General features: G+C 38.2%; 1 protein-coding gene across 1 annotated transcript in view; it reads left to right on the top strand.

Annotated features, from left to right (window-relative positions):
• PLXNA4 (plexin A4) overlaps positions 1 to 25,454 on the top strand; it is a 614,893-nt gene that overhangs the window by 330,784 nt on the left and 258,655 nt on the right. Inside the window, exon 5 of the mRNA XM_069979087.1 lies at positions 23,626 to 23,726. Coding sequence (XP_069835188.1) covers positions 23,626 to 23,726 — 101 coding nt within the window. The remainder of the gene's footprint in view (positions 1 to 23,625; positions 23,727 to 25,454) is intronic.

The following is a 25,454-nucleotide window of genomic DNA, read 5'->3' as shown; positions in this document are numbered from 1 at the left end:
AGGTTTCAGCACACAAAAGCAGTCATTTTTTCTGATGTCAAATACTCATTGTTGGTATAGGAATAACATAATACAATTTAAACAGAAAACATCAATCCCCTCCTTGTTGGGAGTCTGTACCCAATTTATGTTCCAGATATTCTGATCATTTTGTATTTCTTTGCTATGCCTGGCTCTTGTAGCATAACTTGGGTTTGTACCATTTTACTTTATCCCTTCTGAATGGCTGAGGTTTTAAATGTGTACTACATGACAACTTGCTGGCCATTGCACAAAGGGAAAATTATTAGTGCTCCAAAGGGATAATCCAATGGTGGATTTAGGCTTTCCCATTTAGAGTATCAGTATTACTATGTAAAACTCAGCAGAGATGAGCAAGCACTAAAATGCTGAAGTGCTCAACATGAGTAACGAACCCCATTGAAAACAATGGGAGACTTGAGCATTTAACAAGGTACCCCTTGCTCAGCAGAGCAAAGGGTACCAAGTTAATGAGGTTAAAGTGGTTATCCAGCGCTAAAGAAAAATGGGCATTTTCCTTCAGAGACAGCCCCTCTCTTGTCTCCAGTTTGAGTGGGGTTTTGTAACTCATTTCTATTGAAGCGAATGAAGCAAACCACACCTGGACTGGAGACAAAGTCATGCTGTCTCTGGAAGAAAGTGGCCATGTCTTTGTAGCACTGGATAACCCTTTAACCTTAAATTTTACAAAGTGACAATCTGGCCCCCAGGGGTTTAAGTTATGCTTTGTTAGGGAAGGGGGATTTTTAGTTACCTCTTTAGTCATCTATCTTCTATCACAACTATTTCTGCTCAGCCAATTAGTAGCTGCTGAGTGGCTGGGTGGAGGACTCCACTCCGCCAATCAGTGGCAGAGGCAGGATAGCACTGCATTTGCTGATTGGCTGAGTGGTGAAAGTGAAGATAGAAGTATAATCCCCCCTCCCATGGGTTTAAGGATGTGGAAATGCATTATGGATTTTTACAGCCTTAGAGGGGTACTCCGGTGTTGATAAAAAAACAAAAAACAAAACAAAAAAATCAATCATAAACATAGTTTTTCTACTTACCATCCCCCATGAGTCTGTCTTTGTTTGAATTTCCTGCTGTTTGCAGGTCCCTGAAGTTCCAGTTGATGGCTTCATTTTTCTCTTTGCTTCCTGGTTTGGGGTTTCCCATGATGCACTTTGTCTCCTGTGATGTCTAACTGACTCTGTAAAACTGTAAGATGACATACATCTTGATCAGCCAATCAGAGCTGAGCAACTTGAGTTTTCTGACAAAGAGAGGCTGGCCTAACAGGGCTTAGACCGGCCTCCCTCTTGATGATGTCATTGTCACAAAATGGCTGCCACAGAAAAGCCTGGGGTCAACAGTCATTGGGTAAGAATGAGTTTACTTCACTTCCTGGTGGGGGTTGAGGGGGAAAAAGATAGGGAAGAGGGGCAGATAAGTGATTAAAGCATATTACAAAGTTGTATAACTTAATGTGTAATGTGTTTCAATTACTGAGGAAAAGCTTTTCGCTGGAGTACCCCTTTAAACCTTGATGTTTGGCTGCTCAGCATCCTTTCAACAAACTATTGGTATACTGAGTACCCCAATGTTTGATCAAGTACCATGCTTGGCCAAGCACACTAATCGTTACTGATCACATAAAAGATCCTTCACAGACAAATGCAAGATTTATTGATAGGTCTTGTCCTTGTCTTGGTTTTCCTACCTAACAAAGTCGGTAGCCAAGGTAAAATAAGACGTGTAGAACATATAACTACATTATATGTCAGGTTCAGTGCCTAATGCTGTACATTTGAATTGAATGACTGAAAAATACTGTACATTTTAATTTAATTTAATGGCTGAAGTAGGTCATAGTTGATTCTCTTGTCTCTCTTGTAACAATTCTTGTTTTCATTCCAATGTGTCCTGTTTTGCAGGAAAAGAGACAGTTTTTTTTATCACAATATAGCAATGAGAAAGGAAATGGCAAGCTTTGCAAGTTAGCTTCGGTTATCTACTGTTAGTCAAGAAGTGAATGAGTGTGAGATAAATACCGTCACCATTGATGTGCTGTCAAACACTGTTCCATTCAGACTTAATACTTTAGCAGATATGTGGCCTTTCAACTAGCATTTAGTGCCTGCATTATCATGTCTCTTTATTGAATAAGAATCAGGCACAGTAAAATAAAAGCAAAATATGACAGTAAAATAAGTATAAAACGCAGCCATATGTTTAATCTGATAATTTGCTACATTAAAGTCTGCAAAAAAACAGTCGGCTGTGTATAAATTGTAAAAATATATATATACAAATAATATGTATAGACTTTAATGTAGCTTATTATTAGATTCAAAATACAGATGCATTTTACACCTATTTTACTGTTGTATTTTGTCTATTTTGCTGTGTGAGCATAGCCTTAAGTGTAAAAATGGGGATAATTATTTATATAAATATTGAGAATACTAAATGCATTATTAAGAAAACAGTGTTATATTTCATATTCACATGCTCAGAGGTACTGTACACATAACAGAGTTCACAGAAAATGTATTTCTTATTAAGTAACATATATTGTGTAAATTATGATATTTATTATATTTATTATATTCTAACAGCTGTTCAGAGATATGCTTTAGTGCATTCACATGTACTGCTGCAACCTGTAATCTGGAAATGACTTAATAACTTCTTTGGGGAAGTATTCTAGACATGCTCTGTGACCTGTACACGGGCCAGTGTGCCGGGAGGCGGAGCATCATGTTTTTCCATTGATGGGATTTTATTAATATATATCTTTACAGAAAAAGTGTTAGCTTATTATTAAGTCTAGTAGCCAGAATGAAAACAGCAAGATTTCAGGAATCTTTTATAATATAGATAGTAAATAGGGGGACACCCCCCCATAATTTTAAAAAATGTTTCACATAAAATTTGTTTCAAACAATAGGTCATTTTCTGATGATAAATTTCTTTCTGTTCTGTTCCTAAATTTACTATTACTACTTTTGCATTAGATTGGATGTTTTTTTGCTGCTAACTCGGAAAGATCTCACATTCCATTTCTTTGTTTAGTGTACTTTTTTCCAAGTATTTTATATTGTTAGTGTGGAGTACCCTATATATGAGATGTGACTTTCCTAGTTGCTAATAGTATATTTCATCCACATTTTTGTATGTCAAAATCTATCTACTAGGCATATATTTCATCATGTGTAAATTCTCACAAAATTGTTAGCAGCAGAGGCTTTAAGTCCTTTAAGCATATTTTAACACAGTCAAAGGCTATGTTCACATGACGTCTCTCCTTTCTGTTTACTTTTTAAAATGACTTACATCATTTTGAAGTAAAAATGGCATCAGCCATGTTGTGTTTTGGCCGCCCATCATTACAATGACGGCTGTTGATACATTATTCTACTTCAGGTGGACTGATTGGCCTTTGGGTGTGTCTTTAATTTTAAAGTCTTTTAAATTTAGTAGTAAAGACGGTGAAAAGACGGTGAAAAACTGTAGGTAAACAACTAAAGAATAATGTCCATTGTTTGCAAAAGACATTTGCGAATAATTGTCATGATTATTATTTTAACATCCGTGCAAACAATGTCCATTATTTAATAAACTATTTGCACTGAGCTGCCATCGTTCCATTGACTTCAATGCATTCCATTGATGTTAATTAAAGTACTGTAATAATAAACGTAATTTTAAAAAGAAAAAGCAGACATCTTTTTTCTCTTTTTTGTTTTTTATTGAACATAGCCAAAAGAATTATCAAAACCTGTGTCATTAACCTCAGTAAGGAATGTAAAAAAAAAAAAATCTGTAATTTTGTAAACATTCTAACCCTGTTAACAATTTAACCCTGCCACTATGACAAGATATTCAATGTTATTCACGTTACTGCTCAGTGGTTTTAACATTATGGCTGATTGGTACTGTATATAACACTACTATATTTATATTTCATGGCCAATACTCTTGTTAGAAACAAACAATGATGTTTCCTCCAAATCTCTGTAATTTTCATCCAGTCAACCTGTTTGTGGACAACCACTTTGCATGTGCACGTTTATGAAAGCAACCTTTAATGAAACAAGCCACAAAATATGTTCTTGAAAGCATTCAGCCTTAATTTCTTAGCTTTTACTGATAACCAATGCTCCATCCTGAGTCACAGTGCACTTATTCTAATCACATATATTTAAGTTTTCCCCTGCACTCTAACCAATAAAGTATCTCAGGAACATTTTCAGTGGTTATAGCAATAAATGATTCCAATTTATATAAAACTCCTTCTCCAGAACATTCAGCTAAAGTGCTAATAAAAGTTCTTAGGAAAGAGACTAATTCAAAAAAAACATCAAGCTACTGCATTTTTATTTTCTGTTCCTGTCCATATGCCATATGCAATGTTAATAAGAACAGGCTTTTGTTAACATTATCAATTGATAACGCTCGGTTATTAAATGAGTTGTAGACAGTAAGGGTAAAATAGTAGTAGTAAAGGCTAGTCATTATTCATAGCATATACACAAGTACAAAGATGCCAGAACAGCCTGCAGCTTTCACATACCGTACAGTAGAGTCCTCGACATTCCTGTCAATTCTGTCTATGGTATCCTGCATATGAACATATTACCACAAGGTGTTACCTCTACGAGCATTGCAGCTATACACAATAAGGCATAACTCTATGGAGTGATAGCTAGTGATAATTATTGGTTGCCAGAGCAATTACTAATAGACACAGGATTATAGGGTCTGTTGTTGGGAGGTTAATGAAGATTATAGCCCCATTAGTGTTAAGGCACCTTTACACAGGCTGACTATCAGGCAAACAAGCATTTATTGGATTGTTCATTCCCAATTAATGGCCAGCAATGAGCGGAAAAATGCTTGTTATCGTTTTTATCAGCCACATATCCCTCTATGTAAATACGGGATGTGCATACAACAATGATGAAGATTTAGTCCCATACAAATGATCCAGGGAATGTACATGTTGTCCAAATGCACGGTTCCCAAAGCCATATTAAGGCTCAGTTATCTTGCCCCTATTGGCAAAAGAAAGAGTGACTTTAATGTGGTTTAGCGGAAGAAAAGGCTAAGCTAGCCATACATTTCAGAAAGCTGTCGGCTGAACTCCACCAAAAACATACATAGTTGACCAATTGCACTTGTTTGTTTTGTTTTATTAAGGAGAAGGGAATAAGTCATATATATTTTTAGCAAGAATTGGATGTGCTGAAATTCAAAATACCAGATTCTTATTCTGCAAATATTACTAGTGAGTATTGTAAATATTGGTGCTTTAGTGGTATATCTAGTTTGTTCTTTTTTGTTGGTTCATTTAGGGCTCATATTATGTCATACAATTGGCAGTGCCTGCTTTTTACAAAAATAACAGTTTTTACATATTTTCATTCAGTTGGCCTTACTCTTTTTCTGCTAGATACACACTACGATGTAAGTAAATATCTGAAAAATATTTTTGAGAACATAACATTGAATCTAATCTGCTTGTTAGCTTTTATGGCCATAGCTAGCCATAATATTGTTTCCACTTAAGAGACCCTCAAAACTCTTTAAAACCCTGAAGGTTTCGCTTTAAAATTGGAGGAGTACTTGAGTTTTATTTTTCATTCCTTTCTGTTTGATAATTTAGGTAGACTGATATTGTAATATTTTTCAAACAGCAACAGAACTGATGGATTCTAGAAATTGACCACTTGCTGCAAACTATTGCTTTCCAGAATAAAACCCTGAAATCAATGAAATCTTGAACTCTCTTTTATTGATTTTTTGATCATCTGTCACTTACTATCAAATGCTGGAGAGTAGAAATGATAAATAGTTTCCTTCTCTCTCTTAAAAAAGTTGTATGCAGAGTGGAAAGATGGCAAAGAAGCAAATAGAAAACTTAGGGAATAGCAAACATTTTCATTTTGCTCAGATCCAAATGTTTTATAATGAATTCCATATGCACAGTAATATAAAGGCTCCACACTCAATTCTGCTGATTCTTTTCCAAGCTTTATTCTTTTACTTGATTTCTAAGGACATAAACAAATAATGTCATAGTAAACCATTGTAATTACTGAAAGGGCCTATTATGGGCCAATCATTTTAATCCATAATCACATTGACTCTCCATTGAGCCAGATATCCTAGTCTGACACCCCTGAAGTATGATAATAATAATTGGTGATACCTTTATAATTTTGTATTGTTTGGTCTCTGTATGTTACTTTGAGCCCTCTGTATGAAATTTACTTTGGCATTGTTCAGTACTGTTATAATATTTTTGTGCATGATGGTATTGTCAATAATATAGCATTGTTATTTAGGAAACTGTATGAAAGTGATGATTGATCAACATATGGTACCATACTGTATTCCATGAGAGACTATATGACATGATTATGACTCTTCCCATAGTAATATGATGTGCCAAATGGAAGTTTGCCATTGGTAAGCACAGGGGGCAGGCATGATTTACAATACTGGGTTTGTACTTACAATGGTGCATTATTTTGGTAAGGATGGGGTTTAGATGACGTGAGATGTAAAATACCTTTCAGTACCTCTCTGGTGCTTGTATTTCCATATCATGTAGGACAGAGAGAATAGTTTTTAGAACTAAAAAGTTTTGTCCTGTTTTAGCTTTCACCTCTACATTTAGTCTACAGGTCAACTGTTTCTCCTTCCTTCTACACTATCTCATATGATTTTTCCAGTTGGTAGAAATTTTGTAGTATAACAGATTAAACTGTTAGAAATCTCCATATAGCTTGCAGTCATTACGGCAATAATGATTTAGTAAATTTTAGTAAACATAAATATAATAAGAAATAACTTAGCATTATAACAAACAATGTGGATGCTGATATAAGTTATTTTAATGCTTAAACTTTATGAATGGAATAAATTATTCTTATATTACTGTACATATTAGACAATAGTAGTCTTAACATACAACTATGTCTACTGTATTACTAGACATATAGAATATATCTCTGTTTATAATCTGGTATAATATGCAGGGAATCTGTGAATAGAGAACGTAGCCAATGGAAATAAAAAGGTTATTTATAACAATCTCATATTGTGCTAAGCCCAAACATTTTGCACTGTTACAAAGTGAATTGAATCCAGAGTAACTAACATGGGCAGTTTCATCCACATTCATAGCCGAAATCAGTTTAGCAACCCTGCAATCATCAGAAAACAATATATCTGCAGCATTTACTGATTTGTAATAAAGCCTTCCAGGGAGAAGCCTCTTTTTTATTAGACTATTTTAAAGGAATAAATTGCTGATGACAGACAGGACAGCGCTACAACACTTTAAAGAACATTCTGAAATCAATTATTGTGGGAAGCTTTTTTTTCTGGATAGGACCAGGAGCCTTGATCATAGTTCAAAGGTGTTATTGATCTGCCATCAGGTTTTGTTCATTTGTGAGGTCTTGTTAATTCTATATTAAAGCCAAAGTGCAATCACAGGTACTGGAATTTTTTTTTTCTTGCAGTACCTGCTCAACGCCAGCATGGGGATCCTGGTAGCATGGTTCTTTTTTCAAAACGTCTCCGGGTTCCTTTGCACTGTGCTATTTTCTGCTTGAGAATTCGCCCAGCTCACGCTGGCGCTGAGCAGGTACTTCAAAAAATAAAAGTGTTCAGTGCCTACGATGGTACATTGGCTTTAAGCAAAGAAAAAGAGACTGTGGCCCAGTAGTACAGTATTTACACTAATAACAAACGGTAAAAGAAAGTGAATTCCGTTCCATATACAGTAAGGGTAGCTTTGCGCAAACTCGCAGCGTGAAATCCATTGCGGATCCTGGTATAGTGAAGGTCTACAGGGTCACATACTGTACCTGCAGCAGAATTTTCATTCATTCATTGCAGATATGTGACCCGGCCCCTTTAACCCCGGCCGCCCGCTGCCCCGCCCCGCAGTATACATTACTCCATGGCTCCCCTCACTTCCCATCAGCCAATTAGTGCTGCCACTGATTGGCTGATGGGGAGCCATGGATTTTGCTGCAAACTCGCAGCATGAAATCCGCTGTGGATGCGAAACGTGTGGAGGCACCCTAACTGTCTTTTTTTTATTTAGATTTCACTACTTGGGCAAGCAGTACCTAAACAGGGTTATATAAAGCCGTTGGGTAAGATACTAATCAATGTGGCTGTGTATTTGATGTTACCAGTAAGAAGTAAAAATGGCATGCCATTTTAAAGGCTATGGGCAAATTAATTTTTCACCATTGCATTGTACCTACTTTTATGTAAAACATATTTTTTTTTTAAATTGTGTTTGCTATCTTTTTCTTCTATAGTTGACAAGTTTTCACATACATTTCAGGATAACCAGTTCTGTTCATAGCAAAATACATTGGTGTGCTACCAGCTCTGTCTTTTCCTAAATGATCTCCTAAGCTGATATAGGACCAAATTCACACTGACCCTTGATCTGGTAAGAGATAAGCTTAGAAGATCATTAAGCAGAATAGACAAAGGTGTTGGTTACTGAATTTACTTTGACAGAACAGCCTGCAATGTACATGACTGCAGAAGACAAATAAAACAAAAATTGTAACAAATATCTATAGTGATTTTTTTTATTTTTTTTTTACATCAAAATAAATACAGTGCAGTAACAAAAAATGCATTCAGTGGTGTTGTAAGCCTTCAATAACTTTGCAGTGTTGTGTAACATGAAGTTGGTGACTGAGTCTTGCAATCCATAACAAACCACTGTAGGGCTTTACAATTTGATGTGGTCAGTAAATGCACCTGTCTGATTTCTAAAAACGGTTGAGGTGAGTGAAATAGGAGGAGTGAGTTCAGAGAACAGAGACAGATAGAAAGAGAGACAGACACAGGCTGCAAAGAGGCTGCACAATTTAACTAAGTATTAGCCCCACTCCATGGGTGAATTTTCAGTGTTCACTACTGCACTATAATGCTCTCCATTTTGCTGCTGCTTCTTAGGGTAGACTATAAAGTCATAGACGAGCAGGATCCCTTTTTCCAGGGCCATTACAAAGGGTAGGCAGGGGTAGGCAATGGCCTAGGGAGCCATCTGGTGGTGAATTACAAGAGGCGCTATTCTATCCACCACATAGGGGCCTCCAGAAGCCTAAACCCGATAGCAGGGTTTGTGGTAGAAAAGTTAAGGTGTACGTATGTGTGAGTGAGGGTGCATGTACAGTATGTATGTGTGAGTGAGGGTGCATGTATGTATGTAAGTATGTATGTATGTATAAGTGAGTGAGGGTGCATGTTTGTGTGAGCAAGGGTGCATGTATGTATGTATTTATGTATTTGTGTGTGAGGGTGCATGTATGTATGTATGTATGTATGTATGTGTGATGGTGCATGTATTTATTTATGTGAGTGAGGGTGTATGTATGTACGTGTGTGTGTGAGTGAGTGAGTGAGTGAGGGTGCATGTATGTATGTATGTGTGTGAGTGAGTGAGGGGGCATGTCTGATGTGTGTGAGTGAAGGTGCATGTATGTATGTAATTGATTAATTTTTATTTATTTATTTATTGGGGGGAGGTATACATTTTCCTTCTTTGCCTAGGGCACCAGAACTCCTTGTACTGGCCCTGCCTTCCTCTGTATGTGTGTGTGTGTGTGTGCCATCTATTCACAATTGTGAATGCAAAGTACCAGTCTCTAGTTAAGAGACAGCTGAAAATTGTAGTTATAGCCACATTTTGTGGGCTTTTATTCCTTCCTTCTGCATCTAATGCAAAATGTTTACTTGTATGTCTTCATTGCTCCACCTCTTATCTAGTGTACTATAATGGACTTCCTCTTCCTATTGGACACTCCAGAAAGGAATGCAGTCAACTCTATCTAGAACACAGGTGGCAAACTGTGGCCCTCCAACTGTTTCGTAATTACAATTCCCTTTGTGCTTGGACAGCTAAAGCCTTGGCTTTGATCTAGAGTGTAGAGTGAGAAAAGGAAGTCCATTCCAAGGCTTACTTTAGACAAGAAGTTGGGTATTGAAGACATTGCAGAACATACAGTAGTTTGAATTAGATGCAGAAAAATAGCATAAAAGCAAAATAACTTTATTTACCAATATTTGTTCATTATTTAGACAGTTGAAAATAGATTTCATCATGAGAAAACCCATTTAAGCTGCAATGTCTCTTTATTATAGTATGACGACAATTTCACTGCAGCACTCCAGTAGGTGTGATCGAACAAGCGTGTTTATTGCTCCCACAATCGTAATGTTTCGTAAGTTTCGTAAAAATCACGGCCGTTGTTGCTGAGTTGCAACAACGGTCGTGATTACTACAGATCGTAGGTAGTGCTGCCGTCTATGGAATCCTGGCCGGAGTGAATACACAAAGTATACACTCCAGCCAGGATCCCAAGCAGCGCCGCAGAAAATAGCAGCCGCAGAAAACCTGTCAGTGCACACAATGGAGCATGCAGCCCCGCACAATTCATCAGGAGTGCGGCCTCACACAATTCATCAGGAGTGAAGATCATCCGGCCGGGTCACAGAACGGCTAATGTCTTACGCCATGTGAACATGGCCTTATAGTGTGTCTATTTTAATGACTGAATTTATTAAACCAATTGGATACTTTTTTTTTACATTTAGGGTAACCTCAGTGTATTTCCATATCTGATAAATATTGTTTTACTGGATATTCCAGGGTTAGATAGGCCTGGAACTTGTAAAGAAGAAGTGAGAAAGATGCTAGTTACTCACACTAGTCTATTATAAAGCTTAGGTCAATCTGCCAGGGTGGCCAGTGCAAAGATTAGCCAGCAAGCAGTGGAGCCATCCTCTTTCCTTTGCCTACTGCATGATAAGTAATTGATTTCTTCATAAAACCTCATACAACTCATATTCTTTATAATCTACTCAAATTTCTTAATGGATATTCATTCTTTGGTCTGTGTTAATGTGTCTTCTCTATAAAAAGAATTGGAGATAATCCACTTCTTTCCTTGTAGTAAAGGAATATCAACTATTACACGATTTTAATTACAAAGAATAAAATGTCGGCTCAGGATTTTCCTAGTAATTCTCAGGTACGTTGACTCTTCATTAACCTGCAATCCAAGTGTACTGGGCATACTGTTCAACACAACGGGATGTAGATAATCTCATATATCACATAATTGCCATGATCGGTCTTGATATCCCTGTCACTCATAAAAAAGCATGATTTACGATCTTTGTGGTTTCTCTGTAAGAAAATGGAACTCCCCAATCTCTATGTGCCACCTGGGAGTACATTAATTTGCCTGGCATTGATTTATTATCAAGACATTAGAGAGTAAGAGAGCTATGGGAGATGTAACATTACAGGCTTATGTATGTGAGAAGAGATGTAGAATATTGCTATAGCTGAATATCACTCTGCTGAAACAGGTAACCAAGACTTGTAGTTTTCATAAGGATATAGAAAGTAATAATTTCCTACAATCGCTACCTAAACCAAAGGTAACATCTAATAATATTCAGTGAAAATAGTTTATAGATCATGCATGAAGTAATTCTGTTCAGGTGTAAATCTGCCATTTACAACTTAATCGTTGTTCTTAAAGGTGTCACAAACCCGTCTGAACTCTGGATAACCTTGGAGCTAGACAAGCAGATAATATTAGAATGGTTGAGTACTGATTGAGTAATAAAAATGCAGCATTTAATAATGTGTGAGATAAATAATAAAAGCCGGCCCGGAATCCTCATTAAATAGCTGCTTACTTATGTCGCCACATTCATTGCTTCTATCAATTCTTATAGTGATCAAGAGTTCTCCCATTGTCATCCATTGTGCCAGGGCATCTTAAATAAAAGATACTGTGTTGTTTTCACTATAAAAAATACATGTTGTACAACAAAGGTTATGTCTTTAGGGGAGCAGTCCAGTGCTCCTCTACAGTATGTATAAAGGAGGAAGCTTTTGTGAAGTGCATGAATTTCGAGCTTATTTTGCTAGAAACAAGCCAAAATGTAATTATCTATAAAAACGTGAACGGCATGAGAAATATTTCATCCATTTATGTGGACCTTTGGGCATGCTACTACAACAGCAATAATGTGGAATATTTGGCGAATTGAAAATGTGTTTTTCTCCACATTAAACACTAAGAACCCGTTCCCTGTACCTACAGGGATCCTGTAGCCTGCGTGTGTTGTCCTCCCGAGTAATGTGGTGTGGATGCATTCTTGCCCTGTGCAATGCTGTTCCTTGAATTATCTCGCTCCATACTGAGTATGAGCTCCGTGACTTTTGCCTCTGCCTTTGTATTCCAGATTAATCTGCAGGTGCTCTTCCCATTTCTGGAAAACATCAGCGTAATTCCTCTGACATTTTCACAGACTGAAATCAATTTTAAATCAACAGTAACACTTAAGCAATTCAAATACATATATTTAGTTTTATGAGAATCACATGTTATGTCTTATGTAACACCCTCTATGACAACAGATTCCGCAGACATAATGCATTTCTATTCAGGTACTATGAAATGAGTTTTCAGCATGTTGTTGCACTTACATATGGCGAGGTTAGAAAAATTTGAATTGCAGATGTAAGCACATTGTTACATGCCGTCACATCTGAAAATGTAGCATTGTAACTATGTATCATCATTAGTAACATGGCAGGATGGTTTGGAGGAGGCTCATGCTTCCCATGCTATGCATGTCAAACATTTTCATACTACCTAATGATACATATGTTGTTTTTTGTGATTCATCTTTCTTTTTTCCCCATAGAAATCATGCATATTGCATATGCTGAGTGCAGAAGCTCTCACCTATCTCCATAGTCTCATTTGATAGAGAACTACCTGTCTCCTGTTAAACTGATGTGTTTGGGCCTGTTTACTTCACATTTTTACATCCTGTTCTTTAATATTTTAAGTGAGAATATACTTTATATTATGTAAACAGGATGAAACAGGATGCACAAAATCCATCTGTTTTTGTCAATATGAAGTCAATGTGATCAAAATTGGCATCCTTTTTAAATATTACATTTTTTCCCAACTTTGATAGAAAAAGTAGATGTTTCAGCAGGATTCATTGCTAGCCATTCCACTCGAGTGCCATGTAAGTTTCATAGGCTGTATAATATTAACTTATAATCCTCTCCATCTCTTTACTTCTGAATAGTGTTGAGGAAAAGAGCCTGGTTCAGCAACTTTTCCAAACCCAAGCGTTCGGCAATTGACTCCAAGGTGCTGTAGAAGTTTAATGCCACCCCAGGGAGTGCTGGAAATCAGAAACATTGACGAACCAGGACAGTCACCTCAAGTCTCAACAGTCTCAAGTCCTCTTTGAGAATTGCTTCTTTAGTCCATTGTATTAATACATTGGTTAGTGGCTCCTCTAGAAAGTCAGACGCTGGTAAACTGCCAGCTGCCGGGCTGCATTCAGCACGTCCCTGCAGCCGATACCTCAGCACCTCTGTTTTTTACAATTAACTTGCAGGCACCGTTGGTGTTCCCGCAAATCATTTAACCATTTACTTCAACGTAAAGTGCGGCTGCTGGCCGACTTTACATTGAGTGAACAACTATTTTTTTTTTGGATGCTGTTCACTGAACAGCATCTGGAAATAATAGGCATGTTTGGGTGTTAAAATAACAATGTGTGAACACAGCTGGCAGCATTGCATTGATATCAGTGCAATGCAACCCCTGCTGTAAAGAACGGAAGTGGATCCCATTGCAATCAGCGTCTGTCCTTTACTGAAATATAATGTTGTGTGAACGTAGCCTTTATTGCAGAATGGGCTGACCAGACGCCCAAACTGCTGGTCCTGTCCAATCTGCAGCACCCAATATGCTCCAGTAAATACTATCCTAACAGGGTTTAGCTGACTGGCTTACCAGAACAGCAGCTCCAGCAGCACTGGCATGAAGCGCTTTGGGCTGTTTTCATGGTGATAATAAAGAGATTTGGATAATAAAAAAGTACCATAACTTTGAATTGCTATCTCACCGGAGAAGAGATGTCTGGAAGTCTACAAGGGACATTATATACACTATTTTTCTTGGCAATCATTGGCAATACCTTCTAGGGATGGAAAAGAAATTATTCTCATATGTTAACATTATAAAACATTAATGAAACCTTGCTGAAAGGAGTCAGGGAGTAGAAAAGAAATTAACCCATTGTAAGACTGTGTATTCTTTATATTCTGCTCAGAATACTGCTAGTTATAGCTGCTCTGTTAGAATGTTACATTCATGTGACTGAAGACTATAGGTCTTACAATGTTCATCCTTTTTCCTATTTGATATCTATGTTGAAGAATTCACCAAATTGAAGGGATAAAGCCTGTTTGTCATGCGTGGGAGTAGCGATTCCCATCCTGGCTCAGTCGCTGCCCTTCTGTAGCCAAGCTAATTAGTTGGAGCTGGATTCTGGCCTGGGAATTTTCTGGCTCCTCACACTGTGGTTACTAGAAGCCGCTGCTTTCTCACTTCAATTCATTCTATCTTCTTTATTTGATAGATTTTAAATATTTCCTTTTACCTTTTTGAAGCAGTTGCTTTCAACCCGTGACTCCTCCACCTGATATAAAGCTGCAACTCATTATATGCTCTTACAGTCTGGTTATGCTGAGAGATGTAGTTTCACAACAGATGGACAGCAACAGGTTGAAAATACTTAGTTTTAAAGAAAAAAAATTCCATTTAAAAATACATTCATATTGTAATAGCAAAAGGAAATGATCAGGGAAAGCTCTCTGTTAATCTGAAAGTGTGGGTCTCCATGACTATGTACAAACCATGAGACTGCTATGTTCACAACCTCTATTGGATCCAAACACATAGACCTAGATATATTGGAATGTTATAATTTGCTTATAGCAACCACAGTGCAGGTATAGTTTTACCATAGCTAGTAAAAGCTGAGCTGTGATTGGTTACTTTGGGCAAATCACTCCAGTCTTTGTTTTACTCATATTGTTAAATCAAGCATTAAAGTCAATGGGACCCATGCCTGTCCTTGCACTTGTACATCCGCATCCTTATCTGACATTTTGCCGACGTACATGTGCCACACCACCAGATGGCATAATTGTAATGTGAACTTAGCCTTACAAAGAAACAACACCCAGGTGAACATTCCAAACCAAATTAATCATACAGCATAATGTAGCACAAAATGCAATTCTGCAAAGAATTCAGCAGGTAACAGTACAGTGTGTGTGTGTGTGTGTGTGTGTGTGTGAGATATTTCCCACACTGACAGTCTTCCTACACTGGCCCATTTTGTTAACAGATTTAATGATGAGGCATCTGCGACAATTGCATTGATTTATGTAAAAGTAACTTATAAGCCACTCACTGCAGTGAAAGTGACAATAGCAGATTGATCCGTGAACCTTTAACGTTAATTCTGTAATTTACAGAGCAGTTAATGTCACACATAGAACAGGACACCCCACCACCATTACCAGTCAGGGTGCTAGTAAAAGCATGTTCTACAACCTGACAGCCACATTAATTAAACTGATCTAAAATGTTCACAAAATGTTTCTAACAATGGGCCTCAATACCATTTAATGCATTATTATTATTATATTGCCATTTGTAGAACATAATATCTTTAGGGTATTTTTCTACTTTACAAAATCTTGTATGTCTTTCTAAGAAAAAAAATAAAATAAAAAAACATGCTTTGTAGGAGTTTTGAAAAGAAAATTGCAGCTGTTCACCCTGGTTTTCCCCAGCTAAAAGACGTGCTGTATAGTTGAACATAACTCCAGGAGTGAGGGAGTAGAGTGGGAGTACTGTATAACTCAACAGAAAAACACTTTGTTCAGTTAAAACCCATGAGGATTATATTCTGCCATACATCTTGACCGGGAGATGCTTGAATGCAATTCTCTTTGAAATAGCCAATAAGCTTTACAAATATAGCTCTTAATTCAATGATCTGTCATCTTCCTATTAACATGTTAGAAAGAATGTACAATGCATGTTCGCTACACCCTACTATGGAAATGGGAGGTGTTGGGGGATATATACTCCGAGTGCACTACTATTCTAACGCCCAGGAATGCTTATAAAATAAATTCATATGTAGGCTCTCTAGGAGTAAATCCTATATATCTGATGTTTGTGGAGGTTTATTAATTATATCCTATATATCTAATGTTTGTGAAGGCGAATTAATAACAAGGAGGTATTTATCTTAAAATATAATCACAATTTTATCTTATAAAAAGCAAAATTAAAAATTTATAAGTTCATGGTAATATACATAATTATATAGAATAAATCAAAACAGATAAGTAGTTCAGTTCATAGGTAAAATACACAATAAAATTCAACGTTCTGTAATGTAGTTTACTGGAGATAGAACGTCAGCGCAGGCAGGGGCAGTCTTGGCATTTCTGGGGCCCCAAGCAAAGTTATGTCTGGGGCCCCCCCTCGACACGCGTTCCAAAACAATAGACCGCTGTGTGTTGCCCCCAGTAGTATATACCCCTTGTGCGCTACCGCCAGTAATATATACTCCTTGTGTGCTGCCCCCAATAGTATATACCCCTTGTGTCCTGCCCCCAGTAGTATATACCCCTTGTTTGCTTCCCCCAGTATAATAAAGACCCCTGTGTGTTCCCCTAGTTATATATAGCCCCCCCGTGTGCTCCCCCAGAAGTATATAGACCTCCTGTGTGCTGCCCCAGTTGTATATAGACCCCCTGTGTGCTTCCCCCCAGTTGTATATACCCCCTGTGTGATCCCCCAGTAGTATATAGGGCCCCCTGTGTGCTCCCTCATGGGTATTTAGCCCCCTGTGTGCTTCCCCACTTGGATATAGACCTCCTGTGTGCTCCCCCACTTGAATATAGACCCCTGTGTGCTCCTGCAGTAGTATATTAACCCCCTGTGTGGTTCCCCAGTAGTATATAGACCCACTGTGTGCCCCACCAGTATTATATAGACCCCTTGTGTGCTGCCCCAGTAGTATACAGACCCCTGTGTGCTCCCCCAGTTATATATAGACCACCTGTGTGCCTCACAAGTAGTATATAGACCCCTGTGTGCTCCCCCAGTAGTATATAGCCCCCCTGTGTGCTTCCCCACTTTGATATAGACCTCCTGTGTGCTCTCCAAGTTGTATATAGACCCCATTTTGCTGTCCCAAGTAGTATATAGACCCCCTGTGTGCTGCCCCCAGTAGTATATAGACCCCTTCTGTGAAGACCCAGTAGTCTATAGCCCCCCCGTGTGCTCCCCCTGTTAAATAGCCCCCGTGTGCTCCCCCATTTATATAGACCCCCGATGTGCGCTCCCCCAGTTAAACAGACCCCTGTGTGCTCCCCCTCCCTTATAGGTATATAACACAATAAAACAAACACTTATACTCACCTGGGTCCGGGCGTCTCCTCTTCTCTTCACTCTTGTGGCCGCAGGAAGGGTTTTCCCTGCGATCACAAGAGGCCGCACTCCCCTTGTCCCGGCGCCGATGCTCCAGTGATGTCACTGGAGCATCGGCACCACAAGGACAAAGCTGCCACTTGTGACCGCAGAGAAAACCCATCCTGCGGCCACAAGAGTGTCTGACAGGAAGGGAGCCAATGTCTCCCGCCATGTCAGTGCTGCTGCATGTAACTATGAGCGCTCATTACGAGTGCTCATAGTTACAGTTCAGATGGCAGCAGCGAGCGGGGCAGCGGCCCTGTCCAGCCATCTTGAGCACAAGAGCGGGGCGTGGGGGCCCCCCTGGGTGCTTGGTGCTTGGGGTGCTTGGTGCCAAAGACCGCCACTGAGCGCAGGGCCCTTGTGCTGGCTGTTCTCTCAATATAAATCACAGTTTGTATATGAAGTAAATGTCCCTATGGCATTTGGACTCTCTGGCCTCTTGCCCCGTGCTGCTTATGGAACTGGATGGCAATATTTATGATTTAGTGGTATTCTTACAATGTTTAGATGGGGCTTGGTTTGTTTGCCTTTTATCTGATTGTACACTATATCCGCAAATGCATCTTAGTTTAATTGCAAGTTATGCTGTGTCCCACATATATCTTAATTTGCTCTCACTTTGTGTACATAAGAGAGAAGGGACAATCTGTTACGTGTACACTATAGGTAAAATGTGATGTGGTGAGTGTTTGTAATTAGCGTAGCTGGTATTGCGTACAAACTGTATTGGTGGATAAACCACCTCTCACCCGATATCCAATAGTCAGTAGCCGTGTTGAGAATGAATCAGTCGGGCTTAGGAGCGTATCGCTCTCCGGTCTCCGCTGTTCTTCCTTCTCGGCGTATGCAGGATTCACAGGAGGCTGTCACTGTTTCTGCATGGTGTAGAGCGCGCGCTCGTTTGAATCTTTGGCAACGGTTCCAGCGAGTGCGGGGTAGAGGCTGCGTGAGTAGATGGATGTGTGCCAAATGTCTTTATCATTCTAGTTATCTTTTTCTCAGACGCGTTTCAGGAGTATGCTCACTCCTTTCCTCAGTGAAGAATAGATAACTATTAATATGTTGTTTTATCATAATTTATAGAATGATCTACAAGTAAATGTTGTTCAGTTTACATTGACATATCATTAGCATTGAAGGGATTTTCTTATGATACAATCCCCCTTGCTTTCGCTCTACTGGGACCCCTTTCCTTCGATAAATCAGAAAAGAGAGTCATCTTACTACAGTGCCTCCCAATTTGGAGAATTTAAATGGAATCTGTCAGCTACATTTGATGCTTACACCATTAGAGCTGTAGACATCATTGAAAAGCTTTTAGAGTATAAAAGCAAACTGTACCTTAAACCAATTGTAGTTCCCAAGTGTCAAGGAGGCGAAGCTGAGCTGCTCAAGTGCAACGGCTTGGCACGCAACCTCACTCATCTTCATCTCCCAGCACCTTCTCGGCTCTGCACATTCTTAAATGGCCACCAAGTCATACTACTACATTTTCCAGCTGGCTCTAGAGTCTCTTGGAAAAATCAGCTATTTGTTATGAATGGTAGATGAAGGACCTGCAGTGATCAGCTGATTATTGCAGTTTTTAAAGGGGTTGTCTCATTGGAGCCAACCTCTTTTTAAAGACAGGTACTACAAAGGTCTGCAAAGCCTATGGACTTGCAGGTAGAGTAAATTGAGCCCAATGTCAGTAAATCCTTAGACAGCCTATTACGAAGGGTACTTTTAACCACTGTCCATAGCAGAAAAAAATTTAATCTTGGTAGAGTTTGTTCAGGATGTTGTAATTGTTGTTGTTATCATTTTACAGTTCACAGTAAATGCTGCTCATGTTAGCAAATGTTATGGAATTTCTCAACATTGTTCTTGTCATTTGCCATTATAACAGTAAATGTGAAATAAACTTATCATTAGAGATGTTTCTAAAGCATGATAAAAAAAAATTACAACATTCAATAATGGTTGTTTTTTTTTTTTAAATGGCGGCCATAAATACTGATCATTATTAACGGTTGTCATCATCAATCAACAGCCTTAATACGATGTTGTGGGAACATAGCCTAAAGAAAGATCTGTAGAAAGTATTTAACAGTAACTAAACAATATTAAATAACAAAATAATATAAAATCTAAACTATAATGAAAAGCAGCGTGCAGTAGTCTTTTTTGTAGTATGTTTTTCCTCATTCTGCATTCAAAAGCAATGCAAAGGCTAGTTTGATTGAGAAAGCTATGAGGACATAGCAAAACACGTGGGGTTGGTTTGTTACACGAGTTGGCTCATTTTTTCTATTTGTCATGTATATTCTTTGATGAATTTTGTTAGTTTTTTTTTTCTTAGCATTAATTTGGTTTATTGTTGTGTTATTATTACTTATTTTGAGTTGAGCTGTCTTTATATATTCAGGTTTTGGTGTATGGTTGTAGTCTAACTATCATGAGGACCCACCAGTCTATATGTGGACCTTGTTTGGACACTTTTAAGTGTTTTTAACTGTTGGTGGTATGAGTAGTAAAAATTATGTTTTTTGCTAATTTGCTTTTATACGAGCATTGTGCATTGTCTTCTATAATATGGTCACTTGGTTTCTGCTGCATGCTTGGGATGTTATGTCACTAGAGCAGCCCTAGATCTGCCATGAGCAACAGTATTGGCGATAAAGAGCATGAAAGAAAAGAGCTACACTGAAGTTCTTTATAAGATTGATGATTTCTTTGCTTGCTTCTTAAAAGTATTCTTCTTCCTTCTAACGCTAGGAGAAAAGATGATTGCTATAGTTAAATAAGTGTACAGATTTATTATTCGCTAAGTGTAATTTCCTAGCAACCAATTCAATTAAAACTCATCCAGTATCTGACAACACAGAAAGAACCCCTGGACACTTTTGTTACAGTTATTATTTATATGACAAACTATTGTGCTATGAAGTAAAAAAAAAAACTTTATTACTTTACATTTTTATGTATTTAGCCAGCATGCTTTTCCTATTGTCTTGCACAGAAATAGAGAAATTTGGATTGCTGGCGGGCACTGGAGTCTAGCAGTGCCCAAAAGCAACAATAAGAGAAACAGATTGGCTGGTTTCCCTGAGATCAGCAAACGATAACACTGCTGGCTGTCCGTTAAAGCACTCAATGCAGTGAAATCCTAGGTGCATTGCTCCCTGGGAAACGTGAATATGCAAAAGAAGAGCCCGTGGAGCCTCATTTAAGAGTCTTGAAACACAGGACTATCCAGATATCCCTCCAGGAAGGACCCAGCTAAGGGGTGGCTCCTGTAGGGAAACCACCAAAACCACCATGGCCCTATAAGTCAATGTAATGACAAGGGAAAAAGCAAGGCCAGGTATCCATCCACAGACAGTTGTTTCGAGGTGTTGCCTCTCATCAGTGTGGAACAGGAATATGGCCTTGGCTGGGTCCCTCCCAGAGGGATATCTGGCTAGTCCTGTGTTTCTAGACTCATAAATAAGGCTCCACGGGCTCTTCTTTTGCAAAAGCAACAATGACATGTTAGCTTGCGGGATCCCATTTTTTCCATAGTTGTAACTTATAACACTAATTGTTTCATTCTTTGTTACTGATTAAGTACAACAGTATAAGATATTCACCACAGAAAATTGACATAATGATAATGATAATGGTTACTTGGGATGTATTGCCCCTTAGGGTGCCCATACACATTGTGGTTGAGTCACAGTCATCTTGTGTGGAGAACATGTGTTACCCCTGTTCCTCATCAGTATGTGCTGCAAATTCACTATAAACCATGGAAATGAATAGAAATTAGTTTCATCGGCCAGCAAGTACAGATACAGTACATAGTTACCATGGCTTTTCCACAATGTGTATGGACACCCTTATAGACCAGTGACAAATGTATTAACTCTGATCAGATGATGGGTCGATAGTTCTATGGCCAGAAAAAAAGATCTTATACAGTACTGTATATCCTATTATATTTATATACTGAAAGCTGGTATAGTTCTATAACCACAGAGCAGAGGCATAGAAGGTGCAAACGTGGTAAAGAGGAGCAGATCTCAAACAGAGTTACTATTGATTAAGGAAACATCCATCATAGATTAGATTTTGCTGAGAAACAGCGAGATGTGAGATCATAGCGTAACCCCCCTTATTGTATCCAGGCCTTCAGCCAAAGGGAATCTAATCAATACAGACAGACAGACCCAAGTAATGGTAATAGGAGCAGCCAAATAATGAGACAGTGGGTAAAGCCTGCTATCTGCTTTCAGCACAAGGTGGGACTTGAAAATGCCTTCTCACTTGTCGTTCACAAATCACATCTATTATTTAGTTTCAAGTAAAAGAGATGGGGAACAAGAGGCATAGTATATAGAATGTGGCTACAGTACTCACTTGTACATTGCTGTTCAATTACTAGTTGTTAGGGACTTGTACTATGAGGACTATATTACAAATACTGATCGTATAGTATACACATGCATTACATCCTATAGTCATGTTATACAACATATCATAGAAACAGACCCTTAAAGATATACTTCTTGATAACAGTAAATACATGTGATGATGTGATCTCCAACATCGTTAATATTTAGGCAAGTCAACAATGCTGGTGCTTCACTTACTTCATGCTTGAGGCAACAGAGTTTTTGCTTTACATGTTGTGTATTAAAAGATTCATGGGGGGGGGATAAATGGGAAAATTCTGCAATTACTCAGTTTTATATATAAATATTTTTTTAGTAAATTGTTTTTGGATAGATTAGAGTGTTAGATTGAGTTAGATTGATATGACTTTTTTTTACACATCTTGATATCATACCTTTCTGTAATATTAACAGGCATGATCTGTCTCAAAGATGGCAGACATGGAGACCTGTATCAGGTCATGTGAACCAATGCATCCTGCAATCATAGCTCCTCCTGGTATCTTACTGCTTGAGTGCTGTGGTTATATATTTTTGATATCTACAGTTGTGCTTTCTGTCTCCAAAATATTATAAATTGTTGTTTGACACACATCAAATTTAAAGATGTCACCTATTGCAAGCCTCCTCCAAAGGAGATGGACCCCCAGACTATTTCACAACCCTCTTATCCATAAGGGAATGTGATAGGGTCCTCCAGAAAAAGGGGGTCTGGAATGCAGGAGTGTTAAGGAGCAAGACTTCTTCCCCTTGGACTCCAAGGCATCCAAAATGGCCCCGGACCCTATGACAGCCTATGGCAAGCAAAGATATAAAGAGTGAAAATGGTAACTCAATAAATGTACCATGCTCAGCTCCCTCAGCCTAATAGCTGATAACAATCCCTCACATTAGGATCGAATCTTAGTTACAGAAGAGTTTAGTGTGCCCAAAGAGTAAATGGGTGTACCAATCCCAAGTGCCTTTCTGCTGTCCACCAAGAAACAACCAAGGGATAGGTCATAGCTCAGTATTTCAAACTACCTGTTGGTATTAATCAGGTGGTGCTGAGTTGCTTCCAGGCAGCAATTAACCCATCTGACATCCAACCAGTTCTAATCCTGTTTGTACATATTGTACCTTTCCATTCTACATCCCCTTTTTCTATTGACAATGGGAACTAGAAGAGGACTCCCCTCTCCACAATTGTAGCAAAAACAATTGTACAAAACAAATTATAGATAAAAAAAAAGCAAAGCAATAATGCAACATTTCTGTTACAAGAAATCTAAGGAAGGTGGAAGCAATGCAATTGGGAACATTTATGAGTTTATAAGTTATGAGAACATTTGATGTCATGTCGTGTAGTAGTGCCAGCTGGGGCCCGCATTTTGTTTATTACTTTGCAGTCTCTTCTTATTTTTGCAGTACAAAGACATATAATAGTAATCTATCTGTATTATTAATCTATTAGTTTTACCCTAATAAAATTTTTTGGAATCCTAGTTTACTGAACCCAGTTTGCTTAGCACTGACGTTATCTTAGACCAGAGATGGGGAACCTTCAGCCCTCCAGCAGTTGCAAAACTACAATTGCCATCATACCTGGACAGCCAAAGCGAAGCTTTAGTTTCCTTTTTGCAACAGCTGGAGGGCCAAAGGTTCCCCATCCCTGTCTTGGATTGTTGTAAAAGTTGTATATTATGGTATGATATAGCATTAGGTAATACACTATTGCATTGTAATGAATAGTTGTGACTTATTTCTATCTTTTTTTGCAGCTTACAAGAGTCCCCGTTGAGTCCTGTGGTCAGTACACTACATGCAGTGATTGTCTGGGCTCTGGAGATCCACACTGTGGCTGGTGTGTGCTTCATAACACGTAAGTGCCAGGCTAAACTTATTTGGATTGCATTGAACGGTTTCCTTAGGGCTTTTTTAAGTCCCATCAGACATTTAAACTATGTTATCAAAATGGATACAATTATACAACTATTAGCTAGGTGTTTAGGTATATTTCACTGTATTTATACTTTCCCAATTGTATGACAAGGAGTGATAAGGAGTGTTTTAAAAGTGTAGTTTACCTACTATATAGGTTCATGTCCAGTAAAATATGCAATATCCAAATTTCTTAAAAAAATATGGTGCAGATAGCTAATGTAGTGGTAATCTTCAAATAGAAGTCAAAGGTCAAGAAACTATAGGCCTGTAAGTTTAACCCTTTTTGTGGATATAATATTTAAAGGGAGACCAACATTTAACCTGCTGTTCTGTCCCGATAGCACGTGGGCCACTGAGTTTGAAGGCAGTTTCCTTACCTTGATCTTCAGCCCCATTTTTTGCTAAGTTTGTAGATTATTCCCCATGGAAATAAGGCAGCCTCGTGAACTTGGGGTGGGGCTATGGACCTCAGTGCACAGATCCATTTTGGCTAGCCCACCCCTCCTAATGAATATTCATCTGGCGTTCTGCAGTAACAGAGCATGTCACTGCAGAGCACTGCCTTAATATTCATTAAGAGGTGTGGACCAGCAGGGATGCAAGTGACGTCATCAAGATGGCGCCCGGCCTTACTGTATAAGATACAGACTTTAAAGGCTGTCTGTATCTTCATAGACTTCATGGAGATACAGACTGCCTTTGCATATCAGCAGGTAAGATGCATCTAACTTGCTGTTCGTTTCCCTTTAACGTTTGATCCTTGTATTCTTGCAATGGTAATAGGAGCAGCCAAATAATGAGACAATTTAACAAAATGGATGCGGGAAGTGGGAACATAAACTTAATGTGATGGAATTGTGTCATAGTGTGTGAATATATTTTTCCTTTGTACCTTTTTGACAATGTTACTTAACACATTTAAGAAGCTGAACATATATAAAATATCTATTACATAAAATCTACTATACTTATTACTGAAGGTCACTATATAGTAGACATACTATGCAAAAGTTTATCCCTGATGAACTTTTCAAAGAGATCCTCAGTTTATCTTTATCAAACGACAAGAGTTGAATTAACATCTACATTCAAGCAATTTGCATTATTTACTAATTTGTTTCCATTTCCAAAGTCCAAAATGGTTCTAAATAAACAGTGTGTTCATCCAGATGGAGCAATACTGTATTGAATTGCTTCTCCCTAAGACTTAATTGCTCACATAGAAAGTAATTACAAGTAGTATGTCAAAAGCCGAAAGGTAAACCAGTCAAAGAAAAAAATTCCATGTTATGAAAAAAAAGGGGAAAAAATTGGTCTGTCAGACTCACGATACAGCCTGTACAGTATAGTAAATAGATTATACAATATATTAGAACAGTGTTAATGATTGTTTCTTTAGAACAATGCATTGAACTCTGTCGTAAACAGAGTTATCTAGTATTCATTCAACCAGTGTGGAGCTGGGTTTATGAAACATGTAACCTGAAAATTACCTATTGTTTAAATCATGGTTTATGTTAAACATGTTTTTAAAAAAATATGTGATTTCCCCCCCCCCCCCCCTATTTTTCAATTTTTTTCCATATCTGTATTTTAGAATAATCCTGAAATCTTTCCGTTTTTAATCTGGCCATTAAACCTAATATTAAGATAATACTTCCTGTTC

Source organism: Dendropsophus ebraccatus, chromosome 1 (assembly GCF_027789765.1).
Source record: "Dendropsophus ebraccatus isolate aDenEbr1 chromosome 1, aDenEbr1.pat, whole genome shotgun sequence".
In the NCBI taxonomy this organism is placed as follows: domain Eukaryota; kingdom Metazoa; phylum Chordata; class Amphibia; order Anura; family Hylidae; genus Dendropsophus; species Dendropsophus ebraccatus.
Note: the sequence above shows the minus strand (reverse complement) of the source record. Positions and strands in the feature narration are given on the sequence as shown.